This window comes from Helobdella robusta, assembly GCF_000326865.2.
Source record: "Helobdella robusta unplaced genomic scaffold HELROscaffold_6, whole genome shotgun sequence".
NCBI lineage: Eukaryota > Metazoa > Annelida > Clitellata > Rhynchobdellida > Glossiphoniidae > Helobdella > Helobdella robusta.
The window spans coordinates 4808227-4822196 of record NW_008705330.1 but is presented as its reverse complement, the minus strand read 5'-3'; the positions used below and the strand labels follow the sequence as shown (position 1 = coordinate 4822196).

Here is a 13970-nt window from a genome sequence, read left to right as displayed (position 1 = left end):
AATTTTTATCTCTTAAACGTTCATTTGCATCTTTTTCATCCTCCTCATTATCTTTGTGGTATACTCTGTTTTCATCTCTATGTATGAAGGAATACACACACCACACACACACACACACAAACACACACACACGTACACATACTGACTGGTCAAAATCTCTGAATCAGGTATAATAAGGAAATAAACACTAAAATAATAAAAAAATAATAAAGATTATCTTAATATATGGAGAGAATCATCTTAAATATCGTAATTTATCTCAACAGTCGTGTAATAAATTTTCAATTTAATCAGTAAGAAGCACTATCAAAACTGCATTGTTTTTTGAGATCATTATCATAATCCAAACTGAACTGAAATTAGATAAGACAAATAGTCGGCAAAATAAACTTCTCTTTGATGTATTAATCCAGAATCGTCATCGATATGGTAGCAAATAAAATTGAATTAATTGTCGGCTTTTAAGAAATGTCGATTGATCTGTTTTTGCGGTATCATCATAAAAAAAATCTTCTGGATTATTTGTAAGAATAATAGCAATATCGCAAGGAGATTAAAGTGTGTGTCTCTCCTTGTCTGTCTGCCTCTCTCTCTTGAAAATTGGTTCTGCGGTGATTATACTGAATTTACAACCATTTTTATTATTTACGCTTTCTAATTAATTTACAAGCAATTTCTAACTATAAGTTCTTACCTCGATCTCACGTCTGTAACATTATGTTTTGTTAATAGTTAGGATGTTTCTACTGTTATAAGTAATAATTACCTTTTTATAAAAAAAAATTAAAAATCCAATTTAATAGATATCGTTTGCATGGAAACAACGATTAAAATTACAAACTTTGAAATGGTTTTACGAGTTGCTCGTTAATTTTAATTGTTTAAATAATTTAAAATGTGATCATATTCGTCGTCAATTTTTTTTTTATCTTTGAAAAAATCATTTTAAATTTTGATTTGGACAATTTTATAATTTTTATGTTGTCGCTAGCGCAGATTTCCCTAACGGAAACTAAAACGAGCCAGACGAAACAATTTGTGTTGAAAAATGAAAAAATTAAAACAGTAGCTAAACAAATAAATTAGTTAAAACAAAATATTTTTGCGTCCAAATTTTTTTGGCAAAATATTATATGATGCAATCTATAATAATCTTAGTTTGAATTACCTTTTTTTATGAAAATTAAAAATCCAACTAAATAGATATCGTTTGCATGGAAATAACAATTAAAATTACAAAATTTAAAATGGTTTTACGGGGACATTAAAAATTACATCATAAAGAATTTGTCAAAATCTTAATAAATAAAATTGTTTTTTTAATTTCAACCTACAAAAAAAATTTTACTTAACAAATTAACTTTGAATTACGATAATTCACTTTATTCTAACTAAGTTCTTTCAAAGACATAATAATCAAAGTCATAAATATTCACGTCACTTTTCTAACTTTCTTTTCTTTGTTCACTTACTATATAAAAGAAGAGTTGGTATTGTTTCGGACATTCAACTATCAGTCTAGCTAGAAGTTAGAAGTGTTTAATTTGAAACATAACATAGGAGTTTAAATAGAAATCAGATCATTATGGAAGCCACAAAAGCAATCGCATTGGAAAATTGTGTTAACGAAGCCATCAAAACTTACCTGCATGACTTCATTGCAAAGGAAATTAGAGCAGACATTGCCAATTTAGAAAAATATTTGGTTGATAACATAAAATGTGAACTACCAAACTGTGAAGTGAAAAAGATTTCTAAAATGTTAGCTATAGGCCAATCCAATTTAATAGATATCATGATCAGAACAATGTCACATTTCAACTCATTGCCTGTTGATCGTCAATATTCTTTAATGAAGATGTTGCAAGATTTTTATCTTTCCAGTGTTTTAGCAGAAGAAACATTGGATCACTACGTAGACGTGACGATGTCGACTTATGGGTTCAATTTCAACGCAGAAATTTTTTACCGGGACAGTTTCCGTCAAGAGAAAATGAAGAATATGAGATATTTTTTGCCGTACATCAAAGACAAGTTTATAAACGAGGAATGTTGCATATGCAGCGAAGAGTTTGTGCAAAGTTCCTTCATCTACGAAATGGGCTGCAGACACGCATTTCATTTCAAATGTTTGGACATGTGGCTCGAAAACAAAGGCAGTTGTCCATGTTGCCGCAAAGATATTGTCTTCAAAAGGGCGAAATATTCCAACTACTTCATTGATGTTAAAGAAGATTGCGGTATACTCGTCATCATCTACATCGCGACTAAACCTTTTCAGTATGAACTTGATGATATTATATAACGATAATTTGAAATGTGATTATATTCGATGTCAATTTACTTTTATTTTTGATTTTTTAAGGAATAATTTTAAATTTTGAAGTAGACAAATTTTTATGTTGTCGCTAGTGCAGATTTCCTTAACGGAAACTAAAACGAGCGAAACGAAACAAATTGTGTTTAAAAACGAAAAAATTAAAATGGTAGCTTACTCTAATAAGAACTTACACGTTATAAACTTTTGGATTATCAGAATGAGTTGTTAGAAATCTATCAATGTTTAGAGTTCGATCAAAATTTTAGCCTCGGCCTGAGGTTGATACTCCAGTAACGATTTTTTTTTTGGATTGTAGAGTAATTAATGAAATCTACCGAATTTGTAACTTTAGCTACTTCAGGATTAATTTTTCCAATTTGTTTTACTGGAATTAATAAGAAATTCGTTTTTATCTGTAATAGTATATTTATATGTGGCGTTACGTCCTGTATCGATTTGACTCAAACGCAGCGCATTTCTTCTACAGAGTATTTAACTCACAACTCCCCTGATTGAACCGCTAACTCTGTTTATAATCCATTTGATTTCATTTAAAAAATCGCAAATTCAATTTTTTTCACAATATTTTATTCACTGAATTAACTTCAATGCATAATGGTGTTTATAACGTATCATATAAGAAATATAACCGAATGCAGTAAAGTACATTAAAGTATCGATTGAAATAAATGATTAATTAAAAGGTTGCGATAATCGCATGTCGCAAATGTAAATCCTTTAATACTTCCTGGAAAATATTAATTAGGCAGTGAAATGTCGCTGTCACTTGACAAGAAAATATTCTCTTCTCTTTAAAAATTTTCGAGTATTCGCAATTTAAATGATAGCATAGCTAACAGGGAAATTTAAAATGACAATTGGAAAAGAAGAAAGAATCACTCACAAAAAAATTCAACAAGGTTTCGAAAAATAATAACATGGAAACGTTGGTTGTCCTTTGAATGTATCAACACATTAGCGAGGAATAACAACAGAATTCGCGAGAAGCCTTTAAGAGCAAACAGCTAATAAAATTTGGCTGAGATAAGAATTAAAAGTGGAAAAGTTATTTGAACGGCAACGACGTACCAAACCAGGAAAGTGAAGTAAAGGTCAAAACATCATCAACGTGTTTGGTTGGATGAGCCCACAAGTACACATTTGATTAAATTAAATTCATCAGACCTTTTTTTATGCAGTCCTGAATAAAAAAAAACATTGATTAAACCAAAAAATAAAAACATACCTTATATATATATCTATTTTTAGTAATATGAATTTGCTAAGGCACATTAAGGCCTGAGCAAACACGAACAGATAAATAAATAAAAAACGAAATCATTAACTGGAGTAAATTTTAAAAAAATAATGACTATGGCAATGTAAGGTTGGTTTGTACACACATAAACACACACAAACACACCCAAAAACACGGACACGCACACATACACACGCGCCAAATCACAGACATACTCAGACAAATGTACAAGCAGCGCGAATGAAAATAATATTTTATGATATGAAAATATATTTCGAAGTTCATGAAAATATGACAGATATAATAGATAGAAAAAAATGAGTAAATTTAATAAGCTTAATTAATAATTATTAAAAATAAAAAAAACCATTTATAACATTTATTACACACACACACACACACACACACACACACACACACACACACACACACACACACACACACACACATATATATATATATATATATATATATGTGCATACATATATATTATATATACTTATATTATATATATAAGTAAATGTTAGAAAGAGACCATAATTTGTACAGTATTATATAAATTTTATCGAATTTTTGGCATTAATCAATTTAAAGTTTATCTCTTTTTTAAATTGGTTAGTGCCAACAATTCGGTAGAATTCTTACAATACTATATATATATATATATATATATATATATACATATATATATATATATATATATATATATATATATATATATTAATTAATTAATAAATAAATAATATACCCACACACACACACACACATATATATATATATACACACACACAAACATTTATACCGTTTGTGGTTGTTAAAAATTGAAAAATTGAAGTTTCAAGAAGATATTGGGAAAAAAGCAGCAGTCATGGAAATTAAAAATATAATTTGAAAACAAATTTTCATTTGAAAAGTCGTAAACACTGAATTGAAGGATGCAAAGAATGAAATAAAATAAATAAATAAAAGTGAAAGAAGAAAGTAATATATATCAATCGAATATAGAATTTTATTTTTGAAATATTTTAATTCCAACATTTTTAAAATAAAAAAACATGCTCTCTAGAATATATATATATATATATATTCTAGAACATATATATATATATTATATATATATATATATATATACAATATATATACACGCACATGTATTAACGACAAAGTTGCAACAAACTGAAAAACAAAAAAGCAAATGTAAAGTTGGGAATGAAAATGCAATAATGAATAAAAAAGCAAGAAAATAACCTCTCAACAACCATTCAAGATGGACAGTGCAGCATACATATTCGCACCTCACGCATGTAAATACATATTATTAATTAATTTATTTATTAATTCATTCATTAATTAATTATTTTATTTATTAGTTATAAACACTTGTTTTCAATTAGCATCAAACAAAAGTTTGCAAGCCTGAGTATATGGGTGATTTTTTTATTAGTGACACTAGTAGCAGAAAATGAGGATTGGAAGTAAGAACTGGCAGATAGATAACAAAGGTTCAACAATTTCCGGTACGGAGAATAGTGATACGGGTTTGTTTGATCGCGATTCATCAGATGAAATGTAGTTGTTCAATAAAGAATATACAAACCTGGAAATAAAAAATTGACGTCTCACAATTGAGCGCGAATTCGATCATAAATTATGAAAGTGAAAAGAAGTGCCAAAAATATTTTTAAAAAAAGTTATACAAGAAGAAATAATAAAACTAACAAAATTATTCAACTAGTGGTATGATCATATAAATGCGGACAGACGAAAGAGCGTCGGTAAGGAGAAAGGTGATAAGAAAATGTAAGAGCATTGGTAAAACTGGATAGAAGATATGGTCGGAACAGGCCTTGGATAACGAAATATATTTCACCTGGTGCAAACAATTGTTTTGCTCGCATCACATGTCTGATGATTTTTTGATATTTTATATTGACCCCCGAACACTTCAACACTGACTGACTCACTCACTGACTCACTCACTGACTCACTCACTGACTCACTCACTCACTAACTCACTCACTCTCTCACTCAAACGCCTGTGCATGTAAAATACACGGTTGAATGATGAGCACTTTTGGAGGACGAATTATGTTGTACGTGTTTAATCAACCGTTAATAAATTATGATAATACACATATGTACGCATTTCATATTGAGACGTAAATAATATTATGCATGTCAACAAAACTAATAATAATACGAACACATTAGTATTGATACATTAACATTAATATGCCAATATTAATATTCATCATTGTATAATAATATTAATGTTAACGTATCATTGCCGAAATGACGTCATACATAATAAGGGCAGCAAAGACGAAAACAATAATGATAATAAAATAAATAATGACTAAAAAGAATATTGAATGATGGAGCAAAAATATTGATGGTGACGGTGATAAAATAATGATGAAGGTAAGTAAGATGATGATATCGAAGAGTACAGGTCAGATGTTGTCAACGTTCAATGCACTCGTCTTCCTCGTAACGTATTCGTCTTGTCATCGCATCAAAAGTTCCTGGATGTATATCAACTTTCAATTATCATCATCGTTATAAACATCCTATTGTCGTCGTCACCGTTAATATAATGGAATCACAATTATTACAACTCATTAGAAGCATGATCACTGCACGCAACGAGAAACGATGTTGGCTTGACGTGGGTCGGCGAGTTAGCTCAGTTGCTAGAAGTGCCATGTCTCGCGCTGTTATACGCGGTGGTTCGGTTCGATTACTGTCTGATCACGAATAGATTAAATTACGCTCACTTGAATGAATCTAGTGCATATGAATTCAAAAATGGACAAGCCTTTCAACACTATGGCTTCATCAATTTTTTAAATAAAAACGACCATAACAATAACGGCAAAGTTATTAAATAGTAAGTAAGGTCTCTTGTGGCAAAAAGTAATAACATAACATTTGTTTTTAATTTGAAAATAAATTGAAAATATTATTTTGAGTTTTTATGATCATATGAAATAAACGTAAGTATATGTTACCTGGAAGTGTTATTGGCAATAAGTTTTCTTCCATGTCGCCACCATCATCATCATCACCTCTGCTTTCATATCCCTTCTCACCTTCGTTCTCAACACTTTTGAGCAGTTGCGGATGAATGTAGTTCATCCAGTAACCAGGCTGCGTTTCTTCTTCCAAGCGATGATGCTGCTTCTCTTCACCTCCATGTTGACGCTCGATTTTTAGCAATTTCTTCATGTGTTCCGACCACAACTGGCGTTCTCCGTCAGTTAGTTCTCCCTGCTGCCAGATCCCAACTCGCCGTTCTTGCTCAGATGATGGCTGTTGTTGTTGCTGCTGTGGCCAGTGCAGTAGATGGTCATGCCGCACATCACGTTCTGCAAACTGATAATCAGTTGTAGTGACCAGACGTTCATTCTCATAAACATCGTCCACGGTGTAATCGCCTGCATCACCATTCAGAACAACTCCATCAGGAAATTCGTTTGATAAATTAGCCAAGATTTCGCCATTAAATAGTTGGTTACAACTCCCCATTTGATCAAGCAAATCTTCACAACAAGCTTCATTTTGGTAGGTGAAAGTACTTGTATTAAGCGCAAAACATTTAATTCCTGATGGCAAATCGATCTGTGATGCTCTTCTAGCATTATTTTCAGACAAATGATTGTTCTGCAGTTCACTCAATTGCGTTCTAAACTTGTTAACAGCTTGGCGTGTTGATGTTTTCGTGGAATTACTTTCAGTTTTTTGTTGGAATTTGTAGGAATAGAAATCGGGAGCGTGTGGGTTCAACTGACTCTTGGAAGCCAATTCCTTTATTTTCTTCTGACTGAATTTGGGCAGTCTGTCAACTGAAGATGGCGAGCTTGATTGGCCTGAAGAAGATATCATGGACTGCATAGACAAGCAAGGTGAGTTGAATGAAGGTTCTGTATTAGTTGTACAGTCAAATAAAAAACCAGAGTAGTTGGAACTGCTGTCAGTGTAATGATCTGGAAGCTCTACCGTTTTGGGTTGGAATGAAATTCCCAGGATTTGAAGGTCAGGCAAGTCACATCTGCACGGTGTTGGCGAAACGTCCGTTACAGACGAGTTCAACATGGCAGTCAGAAAACTGAATGAATCATTATTCAGATCCATGCACGACGAGCGGCTATTGTTATTATCAACGACATTCCCTGTTTTCTTAGGCAGTGAGTTTTCTTCATGAACATTTAATGAAGATTTCAACTTGGTGCTGTAGTAATCATTTGCATTTGTAAAATAATTATTTGCCTTGTTCTTATTGCTTTCAATGAAGTTACCAAGTTGGTCACCCAGGCTGTTGCTGAATAATGAATATGATGCTTCATGGCCTTGCTTGGTGTAGGCCTTTGGGTTGAAACTGTTCGACGGCTGTCCTCTTGGTGGAATTGATGAAGTCATCGTTGATGCTAACATTGATGTCATCGTTTGTAAAGCTGGTACTGCGTTGTGTCCCTCAGTTACTCTTGCTGCATTCAGTTGAAAGCTTGAAAAATCTCCTTTTGTCGGTGTCATTTTTCGGTTTGTTGTTGGTTTCGTTGTTGCTGGTGTGAGTATATTCAGAACTTTAGAAGGTGGTGCTTTCTTCGAGGTAACAGGTGACGGTGACAGCGATGTTGATGACGTTTTTGTAGTTGTTGTAGTTGATGTCTTCGTCTCAGTTGAACTTCTTTTATTACTGCTGGATAATCTGGGTAATTAAATGAAAAATGCCACAACTGTAAGCAAAATGTAAACTCATTAGTAATGATAATTCTTGCCCGCAATAACGGGCAGTAATTCAATATCGTCAACCTGATTTCTCCTTTAAAACTGCATAAAAATCTTTAAATAAACAAAATTTAATCAAAATACTTCTTTTCATTTTTGGAGCATGACATCCTTATAAACTCGGCAATATTTTTTTTGATGGGTTGTACAACTCCAAGATTCATTAGCACAGTGGATTGTGTCGCATCGACATCAACTTCAGCTGTCGTCATTGTAGCCGCGTTCAGTTTCACGGGCATCATGAATGAACTTGTCATCAGTGAAAAATCCTCTGTATTTGTTGAGGTTGTTTTCATTCTTGTCAGCGGTATTGAAAGTGCATGTGTGTTTATTGAGCCGCATGGAAATGTCGTTGTATTTGTTGTAGTTGTTGCTGCTGCAGCTGCTGGTGTTGTTGTCGCTGTTGCAGAAGTTGTCAATGTTGTTGAAGATGACGTCGACATCGATGACGTTGTTGTTGTTATTGCGACTAACAATGTTGGCGTCGCAGGAGGCACGCTTGTTGAGATTCCACTGAGTTTCTTGTTCCTTTAAAAATAATTCATTTGAATGATTAAAAACTTGAGAAATTACAAATTGAATTATATATATATATATGTTGGTAATAGACCATAATTTTTACAATATTCTATAAAACTAAATGTTCACCAAAAAACTTTAGTGAGAAAATTCGAAAAAACGAACTACAAACATATTAACGCCAAACATTCGGTAGAATTTATAGAATATTGTATATATATATATATATATTCATAAACTTTTTATTCCATGATCCATCCATTCATCCATCTGTCCATCCATCCACCCACCCATCCATCCATCCATCCGTCTTATTACTTTTTGTTGTTCACTTCAATCCAAATACTGGCATCTACATCTGACTTTGAAATATTACTGTTGTAAACGGAGGTAATAATGATTATTTATAAGATATAATAATAATAAAATAATATTAAAATAATAATAATAACCAAAGTATTGAGAATAGGTACAAACATGATGGATGTCATATTATGAAAAAAAAAGAAGAAATCTTTTGAATGAAAGGAATGGCAGTTAACGGTTCTGCTCCGTCTTCATCATATGAAGAACCAAGATGATGATGATGATCACGACGTTGGTTATAATGTTGGTGGTGATAAAAATATGGTGATAATGATAAAAAATGATGACGACGATAAACGACAACGTGTTCATGTATCATGATATCTATCCGTGTAAATTTATCGATGTAAGTATCGATCATGTATGTATTAATCCATCAGTTAAAATAAATAAACAACGCATTTTTTAAACAATTTAAATAATTTTAGTTTATGATACCATTGAAATTTCAATAATTTCTCTTTTCTTTTTCCATATTATTTTTAAATATAACAATAAATAATTTCAATATTATTAATTTTCTTTCTTTATGTTTCCAAAAATTTTCTAACGAACAACGTCTTGACGACATGAGCTCAAAAAATCCAAAATACGATTGACGGACAGGCAATGTCTGACAGATAGGAAAATGACGATATCTCCTTAACTAAAGATATCTACTGCCATATGAACCGCAATATTGAGCATATAGTAAAAAGATTTTTAAACTGTACCTCACCAAACATTGTCAAAACTATCAATATAAATATTAAATCTTATATCAAAAAATGTATACCTCGATAACAACTCGATATTTATGTTACCTCTCAGAATGTTTTACATATTATGTCCTACATTTTTTTTTGACAAGCGTGTTTAGTGTATCAAAAAACAATTATTGATAAACATACAAAGGCCAAAGACAATCGACGCATACGTACATCATGTTTCAGATGCCATTTATTAGAATTCCTTGACTCTTTTAAATGTTAATAGCATGAAAAAACAATTAGCATCAATTAGATGTTTATCCTTGTGACATATAATACGTGACTTGATAAAAAAAATGCTATGCTATGCTATGACTGGCTGTGTTTTGTGTGTAATGCAAATTATATTTTGAGTTGTAATTTAGTTTATAAATTCAAATTAAAAATTCACAGTTTCTCCATGAAAAAGTACCATTCATAAACCTATATGATTTAAATAAATCAAGGTCAGTGCTGCTGGTCCGTTGGCACAATTAGAACGCTGTCAAAAACTGAAAGAACATCGTACAGTACAGCGTACACGCGTCGTACTGTGTAATGGGTGTACAACTTTTGTTGCACAAACGCGTAATTATAATTGTAAGACCAAAAAAAGTGCGTGAACAGATCTGCATTTGCTAAAGTTGCACAACTAGGAGCAAAAAAACTAAAGCAAATGTTTCATTATATTTTGTATCATCCTCTCATTAACATTGGCCTTGTCTAAATTAAAATAACGGACTGTGTTGGTATGAAACACTGGCTATATATATATATATATATATATATATTATATTGCCAAGTTCAAAGTCACACGCAGAGAGTATGTAAAAAAATATCACTATGACTTAAAACTGAAAAAGTTTATGTGATTGAGTGAAAAACTGCCAAGCAAGGATTTAGATAATCAGTTTAAGGTTAACTGTAGAAGAGCTTTCACATAAACTATTTGTGTTAAAAAAATTTTAAGCACACAAAACATTATTATTATCATGTAGACTACTGCTGAACAGTTTAAAACTCAAAAGATATTTTAATAAACTGAATGAATTTCATAATCAAAAAATTTAACAACTTACACGTAAACAGAACTGATCAATATAAAAGTAGAAAGATAATTAAAAAACAAAATTAGTATAAATAAGAACAAAACTTCAACCCTACATGTGCATATCAAATGAAACCTCACCTCAACTGCGGATTAAACATCTGCCATACATCACCATTGACAACTGCCCTACCAGGGGTCTGACAATCTGTGCCGCAAGATGGAATGCTGTTATCAACTTGGCCTGCATGTGAACTGGCAAAGAAAGTTTTGGACGAAGGTGAGGACGATGACGATGCCCTGGAAACAGGTGTAGATGATGTCAGCAGACAAGATTGAAGTTTTGGTCTCCTTGGGGTCTTAGACAGGAATGAGGAGTTATTTAGACGAGCGATAGCTTCGAAATCATCTAATGTACCAGCTGATGAAATAAATTTTAAACAATTTAAATTTATGTCAAATGTCTTATCGTGGGTTTATTTAGTTTTTCACAAAAAATTTAAACCTTTCATATGAAACCAATTAACTTGAAACAGTTGAATTTAAATATTATGTGGTTATGGGAGGAGAACAGACCTGGGTTTATATTGTCCAGAGTGTCAAGATTTCTAGTGGTCGAATCGGGACTGGAGCCGTAGTAGCCAGTGCCATCATCTTCCTCTTCCTCATCACCATCATTTTCAACGTCATCGTTGTTCAGAGAGGACAATTTTTTCAGCTGCATTAATTGCTTAAGACTTTGTTGCTGCTGTTGAATGATAAGAGACTGAAAATGTTGGTCATCTTCGCATTCTTTCTGCTTGCGCTGAGATTTATTGGCATGTTTCTTGTGAGGAGCTCTCTGTGAGATGAGCATTGCAATCAACAGCTCGTCCTCTCCGATTCTGTTGTAGCCAACTTTCACCTCTTCACCAATGGAAACGTTAGAAACATGTCATTATGTGAAAATGTTTCAACAATTTTTAAAATTTATTAAGATCATTCAAGTAAAGTATTCAACTCGCCATAAATAGAGGTAGTTTACAATGAAAACAATAAAAAATATATAAAAAGATGATAGAAGATTTGGAAATTTACCATTTGGACCATCAAAAATATGGAGAGCCTCTTTATAATCGTTATCAGCACTTGCATTGGTGGCGGAAGTAGTAGTAGCGTTGCTGCTGACATCGTCCTCACAGCCATCAATTCCATCGTCATCATCTGATATCAATATGACGTCATCGTTCGGATCAATTGATGTTGGGTCTGACGATGACGGATTTAATAATGATGTTGGAAGTCCTGTTTCATTCTTGTTACTACGATTATCATGCCCAACGTTATACTTTGCCATGACGTCAGTGATGATGTCATCTTCAATTTCGTTCACGTTGTTGTCTGTAATTTCATCCAAATTGTCTAAGTTACTGCCAGCGTTCTGAATGAGTGTGACATCGACTTCAATGTTCCTGTCAGTTTTGTCGTTGTCATTTTCTAGGACGTCTGGGTTGACATCAGCGTTTATTTCGTTCACGCCATTAGGCGTTATCGCATCCTTATTTGTTGCTAATAAAGGAGTGTTGTTTTGTTGTTGAAGACGTTGTTTGTGTTGTTGTTGTGGTTGCTGTTGTTTTTGCTGTGATGGCTGTTGTTGTTGTGGTGGTAGTGTTGGTTGTTGCTCTTGCTGTAGTTGTCCTTGCCTTTGTGATTTTTGTAGTAATTCCTGTTGTTGTTGTTGTTGTTTAGACTTTGCATTTTTCTTTTTCTTTTTTGATTTTCCTGCAGTTCAAAAAATTACACTTGAAAACAAAACAAAAACAAAAACTACGACATGGACAACAACAACACCAGTGCAAACAGATATTACAAATCCTATCACCTTTTGATAACGTGCTGTTTAAAGTTTGTCCACCATGCTGTTTGTTTTTAGCAATGTTGTCCAACCGCTGTGAATGTTCTTGCCAATTAATGTGGTTTTCATTTGCGCTGCTTAGTGCCGCTAATGAAGTTACTTCAAGAAATTCCTCTACTTCAGTCACATCAGACAACATGGAAGGCTTACACTCAAAAAAGGAATTGATTTTTAACTTTGGCAAAGCTGATGTAATTGTTGATAATGTTGATGTAACTGTTGGTGTTGTTGATGTAATTGTTGATGTAATTGTTGGTGTTGTTGGTGTAATTATTGATGTAATTGTTGGTGTTGTTGATGTAACTGTTGATGTTGTGGATGTAACTGTTGATGTTGTTAATGTAGCAGTTGATGTAACAGTAGATGTTGTTGGTATTGTTGATGTAACTGCTGATGTTAGGAGATGCGATGATGCTAAAAGAGGCAAATTTGTTGCAAGCCTCGTAGAAAAATTCTTTTTCTCGACAGATTTATCTGACTTTTTATTATTTCTACCAGATTTTGTAATATTCATGATTGCAGATGTTTTAGTTATCATGGCTGGCTGCCGATTTAACGCACATAAAGTTTTAGCACTAGACTGAATTTCTGTGTTTTTAGCTTTCGTTTTTGCTGTAGTTGTGATTGTTGCTGTTGTTGGTGCTGTTGTTGGTGTTTTTGTTGTTGAGACTTTTGCTATTGACCCTTCTGCGGTCGGTTCTGAATTTTCCAAACTATCAACTTTTGATTTTGCTGGGGATGTTGTAAGGTCCTCCTCCACCTTATCATCTGACACCATCAATGTTTGGGATATTTTTGTCAACTTAGAATCTGTCATCGTGGTCATTGTGGATGTCGGTCCTTTTAATGTTGACGTTGTTGTTGTTGATGGTGTAGTTGTTGGTGTTGTTGGTGTAGTTGCTGTTAAGAGTGAATGTCCAGTTGACGACATCAGGGACATCTGAGATCTCTTCAAAACAGACGTATAGCGATCCTGTCGAATTGAAAAAAGTTCTATTAAAAACAACATGAATGAGATGTCACGAAGTAACAAGGAAAACATCATGAGT

At 32.7% G+C, this 13970-nt stretch overlaps 3 protein-coding genes across 3 annotated transcripts; 1 reads left to right on the top strand and 2 right to left on the bottom strand.

Moving 5' to 3' along the window:
- Positions 1–2032: 2032 nt before the first annotated feature.
- On the top strand, positions 2033–2188 carry HELRODRAFT_153620 (hypothetical protein; the record flags this gene model as incomplete). Its single annotated transcript, XM_009029401.1, has 1 exon — positions 2033–2188. A coding segment is annotated over one exon (156 nt), but the record flags the coding sequence as incomplete, so codon positions are not given.
- Positions 2189–5027: 2839 nt separating this feature from the next.
- On the bottom strand, positions 5028–8111 carry HELRODRAFT_189448 (hypothetical protein; the record flags this gene model as incomplete). Its single annotated transcript, XM_009029400.1, has 3 exons — positions 5028–5175; positions 6247–6325; positions 6590–8111. 3 exons carry the CDS (start codon positions 8109–8111, stop codon positions 5028–5030), a joined length of 1749 nt encoding a protein of 582 aa, XP_009027648.1.
- Positions 8112–8437: 326 nt separating this feature from the next.
- Positions 8438–13747, bottom strand: HELRODRAFT_164466 (hypothetical protein; the record flags this gene model as incomplete). Its single annotated transcript, XM_009029399.1, has 7 exons — positions 8438–8615; positions 8841–8894; positions 11169–11448; positions 11604–11933; positions 12105–12732; positions 13098–13311; positions 13401–13747. 7 exons carry the CDS (start codon positions 13745–13747, stop codon positions 8438–8440), a joined length of 2031 nt encoding a protein of 676 aa, XP_009027647.1.
- Between the last annotated feature and the right edge of the window lie 223 nt (positions 13748–13970).